At 54.2% G+C, this 15,312-nt stretch overlaps 1 protein-coding gene across 2 annotated transcripts in view; it reads left to right on the forward strand.

The window, feature by feature from the left end:
* Nucleotides 1-511: 511 nt before the first annotated feature.
* LOC137426642 (uncharacterized) overlaps nt 512-15,312 on the forward strand; it is a 67,738-nt gene continuing 52,937 nt past the window's right edge. Inside the window, exons 1-2 of one of the 2 annotated variants that reach the window (XM_068115367.2) lie at nt 512-800; nt 12,068-12,285. In XM_068115367.2, the coding sequence (XP_067971468.2) occupies nt 779-800; nt 12,068-12,285 (240 nt within the window). In that variant the 5' untranslated portion in view covers nt 512-778. The remainder of the gene's footprint in view (nt 801-12,067; nt 12,286-15,312) is intronic. The other variant, XM_068115368.2, reaches the window with a different exon arrangement.

Genomic DNA, 15,312 nt, shown 5'->3' on the forward strand with positions numbered 1-15,312 from the left:
TATGTATCGCTTTGAAGCCACACGAGCGGATGCAATGCTCAAGTCAAAGCGGAAGTCGACGTAACCATAACAACGGAGGATGAGCCAAATTTCGGGGAGGGCGGGGTTTCAGAAGAAGACGTTCAAGTGTTGTTTTCGCCCCTTCCGTGACGTCGCTTCCGGTACGTTTCAATTTCCGCCCAATCGGCTCCAAGCCACCCATTGGATTATTCAGGGTCGCTTACGCGGTGTAGTTAGCAAAAGGGAATTACACACATTTCGATATTCGGATTAATCTATTGTGAACAGTGTGTCCAGCAATACATTGTATTACAAATTTTGTGAACAATGAATGACGAGCGATTGTGAATGATACATTCGCATCGAAAAATCTGAAGGCTCAGAGGAAGGACGAAAGACAACGCTGACTGGAAAAGACGAGAACGGAAGACTGATTTGGCGTGGTTCAGATGGGCGTGGCGATCCGGCAGAAGGGCAGAGAGATGAGAGATGAGTGGGCGTGGCGGCATGAAAGTAGGCGTGGCGACATGAAAGTAGGCGTGGCGAATGGAACGGTTGGTTTTTTTGTGTTTTCTGATCGAATGTGATCTTGGTGGACGTGGCGTGAGACTTTGCTGCTTCCCTTCGATTTCATGGAGGGTTCCATTCTGTCCGTGCAAGTCGTGCAAGTGTTCCCGTTAAAACGCCGGTGTGTGTAACGTTCGCAATCAACAACGTCCGAAACGTTGACAGCACTTCCGTGAATTTGACACGGGATACGCCCCCGGTCTCTCGAGCCATGGGCTTAAGGCGACATTCAGGTACGGCAAAATATGTCATATAAATGTTCATCTGTTCATACTTGTAAACCCCCAATCCCATTCGGTCCCCTCTTCAGTCGTTCACCTCGATCATTCACATTCTCTCTCCTCATTCCTTCCTTCCTTCTCAGCCTGGTTCCTGTCTGCACCCTCACCCTCGTTCTTTTCTCCACCCTCACCCTCGTTCCTTTCTCCACCCTCGCCCTAGGTCCTTTCTCCACCCTCACCCTCGTTCCTTTCTCCACCTCCACCCTCACCCTCGTTCCTTTCTCCACCCTCACCCCCGTTCCTTTCTCCACCCTCACCCCCGTTCCTTTCTCCACCCTCACCCTCGTTCCTTTCTCCACCCTCACCCTCGTTCCTTTCTCCATCCTCGTCCTCGGTCCTTTCTCCACCCTCACCCTCGTTCCTTTCTCCACCTCCACCCTCACCCTCGTTCCTTTCTCCACCTCCACCCTCACCCTCGTTCCTTTCTCCACCTTCACCCTCGTTCCTTTCTCCATCCTCGTCCTCGGTCCTTTCTCCACCCTCACCCTCGTTCCTTTCTCCACCTCCACCCTCGCCCTCGTTCCTTTCTCCACCCTCACCCCCGTTCCTTTCTCCACCCTCACCCCCGTTCCTTTCTCCACCCTCACCCCCGTTCCTTTCTCCACCCTCACCCCCGTTCCTTTCTCCACCCTCACCCCCGTTCCTTTCTCCACCCTCACCCCCGTTCCTTTCTCCACCCTCACCCCCGTTCCTTTCTCCACCCTCACCCTCGTTCCTTTCTCCACCCTCACCCCCGTTCCTTTCTCCACCCTCACCCCCGTTCCTTTCTCCACCCTCACCCTCGTTCCTTTCTCCACCCTCACCCTCGTTCCTTTCTCCACCCTCACCCTCGTTCCATTCTCCACCCTCACCCTCGTTCCATTCTCCACCTTCACCCTCACCCTCGTTCCTTTCTCCACCTCCACCCTCATCCTCGTTCCTTTCTCCACCTCCACCCTCATCCTCGTTCCTTTCTCCACCCTCACCCCCGTTCCTTTCTCCACCCTCACCCCCGTTCCTTTCTCCATCCTCACCCTCGTTGCTTTCTCCACCCTCACCCTCGTTGCTTTCTCCACCCTCACCCTCGTTCCTTTCTCCACCCTCGCCCTCGTTCCTTTCTCCACCCTCGCCCTCGTTCCTTTCTCCACCCTCGCCCTCGTTCCTTTCTCCACCCTCGCCCTCGTTGCTTTCTCCACCCTCGCCCTCGTTCCTTTCTCCACCCTCGTCCTCGGTCCTTTCTCCACCCTCGTCCTAGGTCCTTTCTCCACCCTCGTCCTAGGTCCTTTCTCCACCCTCGTCCTAGGTCCTTTCTCCACCCTCGTCCTAGGTCCTTTCTCCACCCTCGTCCTAGGTCCTTTCTCCACCCTCGTCCTAGGTCCTTTCTCCACCCTCGTCCTAGGTCCTTTCTCCACCCTCGTCCTAGGTCCTTTCTCCACCCTCGTCCTAGGTCCTTTCTCCACCCTCGTCCTAGGTCCTTTCTCCACCCTCGTCCTAGGTCCTTTCTCCACCCTCGTCCTAGGTCCTTTCTCCACCCTCGTCCTAGGTCCTTTCTCCACCCTCGTCCTAGGTCCTTTCTCCACCCTCGTCCTAGGTCCTTTCTCCACCCTCGTCCTAGGTCCTTTCTCCACCCTCGTCCTAGGTCCTTTCTCCACCCTCGTCCTAGGTCCTTTCTCCACCCTCGTCCTAGGTCCTTTCTCCACCCTCGTCCTAGGTCCTTTCTCCACCCTCGTCCTAGGTCCTTTCTCCACCCTCGTCCTAGGTCCTTTCTCCACCCTCGTCCTAGGTCCTTTCTCCACCCTCGTCCTAGGTCCTTTCTCCACCCTCGTCCTAGGTCCTTTCTCCACCCTCGTCCTAGGTCCTTTCTCCGCCCTCGTCCTAGGTCCTTTCTCCGCCCTCGTCCTAGGTCCTTTCTCCGCCCTCGTCCTAGGTCCTTTCTCCGCCCTCGTCCTAGGTCCTTTCTCCGCCCTCGTCCTAGGTCCTTTCTCCGCCCTCGTCCTAGGTCCTTTCTCCGCCCTCGTCCTAGGTCCTTTCTCCGCCCTCGTCCTAGGTCCTTTCTCCGCCCTCGTCCTAGGTCCTTTCTCCGCCCTCGTCCTAGGTCCTTTCTCCGCCCTCGTCCTAGGTCCTTTCTCCGCCCTCGTCCTAGGTCCTTTCTCCGCCCTCGTCCTAGGTCCTTTCTCCGCCCTCGTCCTAGGTCCTTTCTCCGCCCTCGTCCTAGGTCCTTTCTCCGCCCTCGTCCTAGGTCCTTTCTCCGCCCTCGTCCTAGGTCCTTTCTCCGCCCTCGTCCTAGGTCCTTTCTCCGCCCTCGTCCTAGGTCCTTTCTCCGCCCTCGTCCTAGGTCCTTTCTCCGCCCTCGTCCTAGGTCCTTTCTCCGCCCTCGTCCTAGGTCCTTTCTCCGCCCTCGTCCTAGGTCCTTTCTCCGCCCTCGTTCCTTTCTCCGCCTACGCCCTCGTTCCTTTCCCCGCCCTCGCAATCGTTCCTTTCCCCGCCCTCGCCCTCGTTCCTTTCCCCACCCTCGCCCTCGTTCCTTTCTCCACCCTCGCCCTCTTTCCTTTCTCCACCCTCACCCTCGTTCCTTTCTCCCTCCTCGCCCTCGTTCCTTTCTCCCTCCTCGCCCTCGTTCCTTTCTCCCTCCTCGCCCTCGTTCCTTTCTCCACCCTCGCCCTCGTTCCTTTCTCCACCCTCGTCCTAGGTCCTTTCTCCACCCTCGTCCTAGGTCCTTTCTCCACCCTCGTCCTAGGTCCTTTCTCCACCCTCGTCCTAGGTCCTTTCTCCACCCTCGTCCTAGGTCCTTTCTCCACCCTCGTCCTAGGTCCTTTCTCCACCCTCGTCCTAGGGCCTTTCTCCACCCTCGTCCTAGGTCCTTTCTCCACCCTCGTCCTAGGTCCTTTCTCCACCCTCGTCCTAGGTCCTTTCTCCACCCTCGTCCTAGGTCCTTTCTCCACCCTCGTCCTAGGTCCTTTCTCCACCCTCGTCCTAGGTCCTTTCTCCACCCTCGCCCTCGTTCCTTTCTCCACCCTCGCCCTCGTTCCTTTCTCCACCCTCGCCCTCGTTCCTTTCTCCACCCTCGCCCTCGTTCCTTTCTCCACCCTCGCCCTCGTTCCTTTCTCCACCCTCGCCCTCGTTCCTTTCTCCACCCTCGTCCTAGGTCCTTTCTCTACCCTCGTCCTAGGTCCTTTCTCCACCCTCGCCCTCGGTCCTTTCTCCACCCTCGTCCTGGGTCCTTTCTCCACCCTCGTCCTGGGTCCTTTCTCCACCCTCGTCCTGGGTCCTTTCTCCACCCTCGTCCTGGGTCCTTTCTCCACCCTCGCCCTCGTTCCTTTCTCCACCCTCGCCCTCGTTCCTTTCTCCACCCTCGTCCTAGGTCCTTTCTCCACCCTCGTCCTAGGTCCTTTCTCCACCCTCGTCCTAGGTCCTTTCTCCACCCTCGTCCTAGGTCCTTTCTCCACCCTCGTCCTAGGTCCTTTCTCCACCCTCGTCCTAGGTCCTTTCTCCACCCTCGTCCTAGGTCCTTTCTCCACCCTCGTCCTAGGTCCTTTCTCCACCCTCGTCCTAGGTCCTTTCTCCACCCTCGTCCTAGGTCCTTTCTCCACCCTCGCCCTCGTTCCTTTCTCCACCCTCGCCCTCGTTCCTTTCTCCACCCTCGCCCTCGTTCCTTTCTCCACCCTCGCCCTCGGTCCTTTCTCCACCCTCGCCCTCGGTCCTTTCTCCACCCTCGCCCTCGGTCCTTTCTCCACCCTCGCCCTCGGTCCTTTCTCCACCCTCGCCCTCGTTCCTTTCTCCACCCTCGCCCTCGTTCCTTTCTCCACCCTCGCCCTCGTTCCTTTCTCCACCCTCGCCCTCGTTCCTTTCTCCACCCTCGCCCTCGTTCCTTTCTCCACCCTCTCCCTCGTTCCTTTCTCCACCCTCGCCCTCGTTCCTTTCTCCACCCTCGCCCTCGTTCCTTTCTCCACCCTCGCCCTCGTTCCTTTCTCCACCCTCGCCCTCGTTCCTTTCTCCACCCTCGCCCTCGTTCCTTTCTCCACCCTCGCCCTCGTTCCTTTCTCCACCCTCGCCCTCGTTCCTTTCTCCACCCTCGCCCTCGTTCCTTTCTCCACCCTCGCCCTCGTTCCTTTCTCCACCCTCGCCCTCGTTCCTTTCTCCACCCTCGCCCTCGTTCCTTTCTCCACCCTCGTCCTAGGTCCTTTCTCCACCCTCGTCCTAGGTCCTTTCTCCACCCTCGTCCTAGGTCCTTTCTCCACCCTCGTCCTAAGTCCTTTCTCCACCCTCGTCCTAGGTCCTTTCTCCACCCTCGCCCTCGTTCCTTTCTCCACCCTAGTCCTGGGTCCTTTCTCCACCCTCACCCTCGTTCCTTTCTCCACCCTAGTCCTGGGTCCTTTCTCCACCCTCGTCCTGGATCCTTTCTCCACCCTCGTCCTGGGTCCTTTCTCCTTCCTCGTCCTGGGTCCTTTCTCCACCCTCGCCCTCGTTCCTTTCTCCACCCTCGTCCTAGGTCCTTTCTCCACCCTGGTCCTAGGTCCTTTCTCCACCCTGGTCCTAGGTCCTTTCTCCACCCTGGTCCTAGGTCCTTTCTCCACCCTGGTCCTAGGTCCTTTCTCCACCCTGGTCCTAGGTCCTTTCTCCACCCTGGTCCTAGGTCCTTTCTCCACCCTGGTCCTAGGTCCTTTCTCCACCCTGGTCCTAGGTCCTTTCTCCACCCTGGTCCTAGGTCCTTTCTCCACCCTGGTCCTAGGTCCTTTCTCCACCCTGGTCCTAGGTCCTTTCTCCACCCTGGTCCTAGGTCCTTTCTCCACCCTGGTCCTAGGTCCTTTCTCCACCCTGGTCCTAGGTCCTTTCTCCACCCTGGTCCTAGGTCCTTTCTCCACCCTGGTCCTAGGTCCTTTCTCCACCCTGGTCCTAGGTCCTTTCTCCACCCTGGTCCTAGGTCCTTTCTCCACCCTGGTCCTAGGTCCTTTCTCCACCCTGGTCCTAGGTCCTTTCTCCACCCTGGTCCTAGGTCCTTTCTCCACCCTGGTCCTAGGTCCTTTCTCCACCCTGGTCCTAGGTCCTTTCTCCACCCTGGTCCTAGGTCCTTTCTCCACCCTGGTCCTAGGTCCTTTCTCCACCCTGGTCCTAGGTCCTTTCTCCACCCTGGTCCTAGGTCCTTTCTCCACCCTGGTCCTAGGTCCTTTCTCCACCCTGGTCCTAGGTCCTTTCTCCACCCTGGTCCTAGGTCCTTTCTCCACCCTGGTCCTAGGTCCTTTCTCCACCCTCGTCCTGGGTCCTTTCTCCTTCCTCGTCCTGGGTCCTTTCTCCACCCTCGCCCTCGTTCCTTTCTCCACCCTCGTCCTAGGTCCTTTCTCCACCCTGGTCCTAGGTCCTTTCTCCACCCTGGTCCTAGGTCCTTTCTCCACCCTGGTCCTAGGTCCTTTCTCCACCCTGGTCCTAGGTCCTTTCTCCACCCTGGTCCTAGGTCCTTTCTCCACCCTGGTCCTAGGTCCTTTCTCCACCCTGGTCCTAGGTCCTTTCTCCACCCTGGTCCTAGGTCCTTTCTCCACCCTGGTCCTAGGTCCTTTCTCCACCCTGGTCCTAGGTCCTTTCTCCACCCTGGTCCTAGGTCCTTTCTCCACCCTGGTCCTAGGTCCTTTCTCCACCCTGGTCCTAGGTCCTTTCTCCACCCTGGTCCTAGGTCCTTTCTCCACCCTGGTCCTAGGTCCTTTCTCCACCCTGGTCCTAGGTCCTTTCTCCACCCTCGTCCTAGGTCCTTTCTCCGCCCTCGTCCTAGGTCCTTTCTCCGCCCTCGTCCTAGGTCCTTTCTCCGCCCTCGTCCTAGGTCCTTTCTCCGCCCTCGTCCTAGGTCCTTTCTCCGCCCTCGTCCTAGGTCCTTTCTCCGCCCTCGTCCTAGGTCCTTTCTCCGCCCTCGTCCTAGGTCCTTTCTCCGCCCTCGTCCTAGGTCCTTTCTCCGCCCTCGTCCTAGGTCCTTTCTCCGCCCTCGTCCTAGGTCCTTTCTCCGCCCTCGTCCTAGGTCCTTTCTCCGCCCTCGTCCTAGGTCCTTTCTCCGCCCTCGTCCTAGGTCCTTTCTCCGCCCTCGTCCTAGGTCCTTTCTCCGCCCTCGTCCTAGGTCCTTTCTCCGCCCTCGTCCTAGGTCCTTTCTCCGCCCTCGTCCTAGGTCCTTTCTCCGCCCTCGTCCTAGGTCCTTTCTCCGCCCTCGTCCTAGGTCCTTTCTCCGCCCTCGTCCTAGGTCCTTTCTCCGCCCTCGTCCTAGGTCCTTTCTCCGCCCTCGTCCTAGGTCCTTTCTCCGCCCTCGTCCTAGGTCCTTTCTCCGCCCTCGTCCTAGGTCCTTTCTCCGCCCTCGTCCTAGGTCCTTTCTCCGCCCTCGTTCCTTTCTCCGCCTACGCCCTCGTTCCTTTCCCCGCCCTCGCAATCGTTCCTTTCCCCGCCCTCGCCCTCGTTCCTTTCCCCGCCCTCGCCCTCGTTCCTTTCTCCACCCTCGCCCTCTTTCCTTTCTCCACCCTCACCCTCGTTCCTTTCTCCCTCCTCGCCCTCGTTCCTTTCTCCCTCCTCGCCCTCGTTCCTTTCTCCCTCCTCGCCCTCGTTCCTTTCTCCACCCTCGCCCTCGTTCCTTTCTCCACCCTCGTCCTAGGTCCTTTCTCCACCCTCGTCCTAGGTCCTTTCTCCACCCTCGTCCTAGGTCCTTTCTCCACCCTCGTCCTAGGTCCTTTCTCCACCCTCGTCCTAGGTCCTTTCTCCACCCTCGTCCTAGGTCCTTTCTCCACCCTCGTCCTAGGGCCTTTCTCCACCCTCGTCCTAGGTCCTTTCTCCACCCTCGTCCTAGGTCCTTTCTCCACCCTCGTCCTAGGTCCTTTCTCCACCCTCGTCCTAGGTCCTTTCTCCACCCTCGTCCTAGGTCCTTTCTCCACCCTCGTCCTAGGTCCTTTCTCCACCCTCGCCCTCGTTCCTTTCTCCACCCTCGCCCTCGTTCCTTTCTCCACCCTCGCCCTCGTTCCTTTCTCCACCCTCGCCCTCGTTCCTTTCTCCACCCTCGCCCTCGTTCCTTTCTCCACCCTCGTCCTAGGTCCTTTCTCCACCCTCGTCCTAGGTCCTTTCTCCACCCTCGCCCTCGGTCCTTTCTCCACCCTCGTCCTGGGTCCTTTCTCCACCCTCGTCCTGGGTCCTTTCTCCACCCTCGTCCTGGGTCCTTTCTCCACCCTCGTCCTGGGTCCTTTCTCCACCCTCGCCCTCGTTCCTTTCTCCACCCTCGCCCTCGTTCCTTTCTCCACCCTCGTCCTAGGTCCTTTCTCCACCCTCGTCCTAGGTCCTTTCTCCACCCTCGTCCTAGGTCCTTTCTCCACCCTCGTCCTAGGTCCTTTCTCCACCCTCGTCCTAGGTCCTTTCTCCACCCTCGTCCTAGGTCCTTTCTCCACCCTCGTCCTAGGTCCTTTCTCCACCCTCGTCCTAGGTCCTTTCTCCACCCTCGTCCTAGGTCCTTTCTCCACCCTCGTCCTAGGTCCTTTCTCCACCCTCGCCCTCGTTCCTTTCTCCACCCTCGCCCTCGTTCCTTTCTCCACCCTCGCCCTCGTTCCTTTCTCCACCCTCGCCCTCGGTCCTTTCTCCACCCTCGCCCTCGGTCCTTTCTCCACCCTCGCCCTCGGTCCTTTCTCCACCCTCGCCCTCGGTCCTTTCTCCACCCTCGCCCTCGTTCCTTTCTCCACCCTCGCCCTCGTTCCTTTCTCCACCCTCGCCCTCGTTCCTTTCTCCACCCTCGCCCTCGTTCCTTTCTCCACCCTCGCCCTCGTTCCTTTCTCCACCCTCTCCCTCGTTCCTTTCTCCACCCTCGCCCTCGTTCCTTTCTCCACCCTCGCCCTCGTTCCTTTCTCCACCCTCGCCCTCGTTCCTTTCTCCACCCTCGCCCTCGTTCCTTTCTCCACCCTCGCCCTCGTTCCTTTCTCCACCCTCGCCCTCGTTCCTTTCTCCACCCTCGCCCTCGTTCCTTTCTCCACCCTCGCCCTCGTTCCTTTCTCCACCCTCGCCCTCGTTCCTTTCTCCACCCTCGCCCTCGTTCCTTTCTCCACCCTCGCCCTCGTTCCTTTCTCCACCCTCGCCCTCGTTCCTTTCTCCACCCTCGTCCTAGGTCCTTTCTCCACCCTCGTCCTAGGTCCTTTCTCCACCCTCGTCCTAGGTCCTTTCTCCACCCTCGTCCTAAGTCCTTTCTCCACCCTCGTCCTAGGTCCTTTCTCCACCCTCGCCCTCGTTCCTTTCTCCACCCTAGTCCTGGGTCCTTTCTCCACCCTCACCCTCGTTCCTTTCTCCACCCTAGTCCTGGGTCCTTTCTCCACCCTCGTCCTGGATCCTTTCTCCACCCTCGTCCTGGGTCCTTTCTCCTTCCTCGTCCTGGGTCCTTTCTCCACCCTCGCCCTCGTTCCTTTCTCCACCCTCGTCCTAGGTCCTTTCTCCACCCTGGTCCTAGGTCCTTTCTCCACCCTGGTCCTAGGTCCTTTCTCCACCCTGGTCCTAGGTCCTTTCTCCACCCTGGTCCTAGGTCCTTTCTCCACCCTGGTCCTAGGTCCTTTCTCCACCCTGGTCCTAGGTCCTTTCTCCACCCTGGTCCTAGGTCCTTTCTCCACCCTGGTCCTAGGTCCTTTCTCCACCCTGGTCCTAGGTCCTTTCTCCACCCTGGTCCTAGGTCCTTTCTCCACCCTGGTCCTAGGTCCTTTCTCCACCCTGGTCCTAGGTCCTTTCTCCACCCTGGTCCTAGGTCCTTTCTCCACCCTGGTCCTAGGTCCTTTCTCCACCCTGGTCCTAGGTCCTTTCTCCACCCTGGTCCTAGGTCCTTTCTCCACCCTGGTCCTAGGTCCTTTCTCCACCCTGGTCCTAGGTCCTTTCTCCACCCTGGTCCTAGGTCCTTTCTCCACCCTGGTCCTAGGTCCTTTCTCCACCCTGGTCCTAGGTCCTTTCTCCACCCTGGTCCTAGGTCCTTTCTCCACCCTGGTCCTAGGTCCTTTCTCCACCCTGGTCCTAGGTCCTTTCTCCACCCTGGTCCTAGGTCCTTTCTCCACCCTGGTCCTAGGTCCTTTCTCCACCCTGGTCCTAGGTCCTTTCTCCACCCTGGTCCTAGGTCCTTTCTCCACCCTGGTCCTAGGTCCTTTCTCCACCCTGGTCCTAGGTCCTTTCTCCACCCTGGTCCTAGGTCCTTTCTCCACCCTGGTCCTAGGTCCTTTCTCCACCCTGGTCCTAGGTCCTTTCTCCACCCTGGTCCTAGGTCCTTTCTCCACCCTGGTCCTAGGTCCTTTCTCCACCCTGGTCCTAGGTCCTTTCTCCACCCTGGTCCTAGGTCCTTTCTCCACCCTGGTCCTAGGTCCTTTCTCCACCCTGGTCCTAGGTCCTTTCTCCACCCTGGTCCTAGGTCCTTTCTCCACCCTGGTCCTAGGTCCTTTCTCCACCCTGGTCCTAGGTCCTTTCTCCACCCTGGTCCTAGGTCCTTTCTCCACCCTGGTCCTAGGTCCTTTCTCCACCCTGGTCCTAGGTCCTTTCTCCACCCTGGTCCTAGGTCCTTTCTCCACCCTGGTCCTAGGTCCTTTCTCCACCCTGGTCCTAGGTCCTTTCTCCACCCTGGTCCTAGGTCCTTTCTCCACCCTGGTCCTAGGTCCTTTCTCCACCCTGGTCCTAGGTCCTTTCTCCACCCTGGTCCTAGGTCCTTTCTCCACCCTGGTCCTAGGTCCTTTCTCCACCCTGGTCCTAGGTCCTTTCTCCACCCTGGTCCTAGGTCCTTTCTCCACCCTGGTCCTAGGTCCTTTCTCCACCCTGGTCCTAGGTCCTTTCTCCACCCTGGTCCTAGGTCCTTTCTCCACCCTGGTCCTAGGTCCTTTCTCCACCCTGGTCCTAGGTCCTTTCTCCACCCTGGTCCTAGGTCCTTTCTCCACCCTGGTCCTAGGTCCTTTCTCCACCCTGGTCCTAGGTCCTTTCTCCACCCTGGTCCTAGGTCCTTTCTCCACCCTGGTCCTAGGTCCTTTCTCCACCCTGGTCCTAGGTCCTTTCTCCACCCTGGTCCTAGGTCCTTTCTCCACCCTGGTCCTAGGTCCTTTCTCCACCCTGGTCCTAGGTCCTTTCTCCACCCTCGTCCTAGGTCCTTTCTCCACCCTCGTCCTAGGTCCTTTCTCCACCCTCGTCCTAGGTCCTTTCTCCACCCTCGTCCTAGGTCCTTTCTCCACCCTCGTCCTAGGTCCTTTCTCCACCCTCGTCCTAGGTCCTTTCTCCACCCTCGTCCTAGGTCCTTTCTCCACCCTCGTCCTCGGTCCTTTCTCCACCCTCGTCCTCGGTCCTTTCTCCACCCTCGTCCTCGGTCCTTTCTCCACCCTCGTCCTCGGTCCTTTCTCCACCCTCGTCCTAGGTCCTTTCTCCACCCTCGTCCTCGGTCCTTTCTCCCCCCTCGTCCTCGGTCCTTTCTCCACCCTCGTCCTAGTTCCTTTCTCCACCATCGTTGCTTTCTCTTCACCAATCCCCACATCAATTCCAAAATCCCTAAACCCTTCCCTCACCCCTCCTTCCCGTCCCGTCAGTCTGGGTATGAAATGGTTTGAGATTTGCCCGAGGCAGGGAAATCTTGGAATCCAGACAAACAACCAAGACCGCTCCTGTCCTCATGCTTGCCAAACATTTTTCGATTTAAGTAACTTCTCCCACCCACCGGCCCTAAGGAATTGCTCCTCCTCTCCCCACCCCCCCAAGGAGTTACTTAAAAGTTCATATAAAATCTGAGAAATGCTTTCCCTGCCTTTCACTGTGATGGCATTTGATTGATCGAAGTCGGAGACCATTACACAGCTTCCACTATGGTGTTACCTGTGCGTTACTGTCCTCACCATGCATGTTTGTAAGGGTTTCCTGCTTGTGAACTACAGTACACGACCACTTACCACTGATCTGATTATTCAGTGTCCTGAACCGTAAGATGCACGATCGTTTACCACTGATCTGGATATTTGGTGTCCTGGATCGTTGATATTACTGATTAACTGGTGGTGTGATTCAAAGGATCGTTGCATGCCGTGTCTATTCACCGTATACATGCTTGGTGTCATAGGCATGACAGGGCAAAATGTCTTTTTGCTGTCCTGAAGTTATTCATACTCTCCAAGATGCAAATTAATTCTTCCAACTCCTCTGTTGTTTATCATTCTCTTCTCTCCCTCTGTCATTCACTCTCTCACTCGGTTGTGCTCAAACACTCTCACCATCTGCTTGTTTCCCTCATTTTTCATCCACAGGTTACAGAAATGGTTGTCAGGTTGGGGTTGAGCCCCAACTGTCACTCTGCACCATTCGTTCTACATCTTCAGCCTCTCCGCTTTCCTCGTCTCTTTCGTCACGTCCCTCGTGTTCTCTTTCTGACTCGCCTTCACCATCATCCTCACCGTTGGTCTCTCCCTCAACCCCCAAGACCGTGGCACCGCGGCGGGGTCTGGCTGCATGGCTGGTGGATCAGGTGATTTGTTGGCATTGGGTTGAGGATAAATGGATCGTCGTGTTTTCATGTTTCACCCTTGACGGTCCATTTCAAGGGATCGACCATCACCAAGACATGTGGAGGTCTTGTGTGGAGATGTGAGCCACAATTTAAATGCTTAATCGTGCTTTAACCTGAATGATGTTGACCTGACTTGTACATGTATATAGAAAAGTTGGATTGTAGGCAAATACACTATAACCCTTCAAAGGAGACATCTGCTGTTCTACAAAGCAGATCTTATTGAGTTCCTCCAGAAGTACGTGTTTACCCTCTGGCTCCAATCAAAACACGAGCAAAGATTCTTTGATCAGCTGTGAGAAATTCAATATGAAACAAGTACACATACATTCAAAGTACACCGCCCCATGCCAAATAATTAAATATCCTACAGCGCGGCATTGCCGGGACGCCTCCGGCGCCCAGCAATACCACAGTGCAGCTCATCGAGGCTGCATTGGGAGGGAGAGGTGTACACTAAATTGATTGATTCATTGTATAATTAAAATCAATAAAAGATTATCACAAAATATTTTCTTAATCAATTGGCTAATAGCATGACTAAACCACTCGTGCTTCATCCGAAGATGTATCTTTTAGAAATGTAATTAAATAAGTCATTAATAAAAAATTAAAAAATTAATTGATTCACCAATAAATAATTAATCGATTAAATGATTAATCAATAAATCAAAAATATCCTTGATAGCCACATCACTTGGTCACTGCCATGTCCAAATATTAGCTTCCCAGCTCAAAAGGTGCCTGAGATATTGGCCAAATGAGAAAGAAAATAAATAAATGATTAATAATGAAAATAAATAAATAAAAATCATTAAAAAATTAAATTATTAATCAATTCGGTCACAGAACACATAAACCACCACCATTTCATCAGAATCTGTAACTGAAAAATTTTTTTTTTTTTTTAGTACTTAATCGAATAATTAAATAATTAATCGATTAATTGATTAATCAATAAATCAAAAATATTCTTGATAGCCACATCACTTGGTCACTCATGTCCAAATATTAGCTTCCGAGCTCAAAAGGTGCCTGAGATATTGGCCAAATGAGAAAGAAAAAAAAAAAAGATTAATAATGAAAATAAATAAATAATAATCATTAGAAAATGAAATTATGAATCACCATTTCATCAGAATCTGTAACTGCAAAAAAATTTTTTTTTTAGTCATTAATCGAATAATTAAATAATTAATCGATTAATTGATTAATTAATAAATCAAAAATAGCCTTTGCAGCCAAATCACCTGGTCATTGGCATGTCCAAATATCAGCTTCCTAACTCAAAAGGTGCCTGAGTTAATGGTCAGAAGAGAAAGGAAATTTGATTAATTAAATAAGTACTTAATTAATCGCTAATAATTAAATAACTCCTCAATTAATTGATTAATCAAAAAACAAAAAATACCGTTTTTGACAAAGGACTTGCTCACTACTGTGCCGAAATTTCAGCTTCCTAGCTCAAAGGATGGCTGAGATATCGCCCGGAAAAACAAACAAACAAACAAACATGAAAGCAAGAAAACAAACAACGAGAGTGAAAACTGAGTACTCTCTTTCAGCGTGCGTCACTGCCGAGCCCCCTTCGGTGACGGCAATGACGATTTGCAATGCCTGGAGACGGCATAGGAAAGGTGCGGTGTACAACAATTCTTTACCAAAGGTGCCCTGGTTGACGTGGTTACTGTGGGATTCCATATCGTGCACTTCCCAAGCTGTTCCACAAGTTTATTTTCTGATAAACCCAAAACATCTTGTCTGTGTTCAAAATCCTGACTGGAACAGGTGCATTTCCTTCCGCTCTGAGACAAGCTTTGTCTCTAGCACAGGCTTGATTTGACTTTACCAGCTCATGCTTACCTCCGGCACCAGAGGTGAATGGAAGTTGTGTTTTCACCCCTGTGTTTGTCTGATTGTTTATTACTTGGGAAATTGAAGATTCACAAGTATATTGGTTGGTCTGGTCTGTTGTTCTGTCTTTGTCTGGATGTCAATCACCTACAAATCATATTTTACTCCGATCTTCACAAATCATAACCTTCTGGTAGAGGTCGTCACAAGGTAGAAGCCTATTATTTTTGAGGGCAACAGGTCAAAGGTCAATTTTCATTAATTTTATTCTGATTCACTTCATATATATATATATACATAGTCACGTGAAAACGTAAGTACACCCCATGTAAAGTTTTGACTTTTTCAACATATTTCAACGTACAGCTATTTGATCTTCATTTCAACAATATTGATAGATAAAGGTGATATACATACACAACAACAACATGCATTTTTAAGGCCATTTTCTCTACGAGAGCGGGGGTTAGCCTTGCGGTCCCCATGACAATCTTCTCCATTTTGCCCTATTTTCTGCATCTCTCCTCGTTAACCCCCTTGCCCGCATTTCTTCTTCCACCATCTTTAGCCAAGTCTTTCTCGGTCTTCCCCATCCTCTACTTCCTTCTACATTCATTTCCATCACTCTTCTCAACCAGTCACTTTCATCCTTCCTCAACACATGACCAAACCATCTCAACCTGTTCCTCTTCACAGCATCAATCACAGGCTCTATTCCCATCATCTTTCGCAATTCATCATTTGTCTTCCTCTCTCTCAACTATACTCCGCACATCCGTCGAACCATTCGCATTTCCACCCTTTCCAACCTTCGTTGCCGCTCTACGTTCATTACCCATGTCTCGCTCCCATAAATCATAACACTTCTCACACATGCAGCATACACCTTTCCCTTCAGCTTCAACGACACTCCCCTCATGATCAGCACGCCACTCAGTTCCCGAAACTTCTTCCATGCACATCTCACTCTAGCAACCGTTGCCGAGTCTGATCCACCTTCTCCATTCAGCATGTCTCCGAGGTAGCAAAATGTTTTCACACCTTCCAGCTTCAAGCAGTCTCCAAGATCCAACTCAACATTTCCTCCATCTGCAGCAACCTCTGTGCACACCTTACATTTGAATGTAGCTG

The sequence above is a fragment of the Myxine glutinosa genome, chromosome 5, assembly GCF_964187855.1.
Source record: "Myxine glutinosa chromosome 5, kmMyxGlut1.1, whole genome shotgun sequence".
Lineage (NCBI taxonomy): Eukaryota > Metazoa > Chordata > Myxini > Myxiniformes > Myxinidae > Myxine > Myxine glutinosa.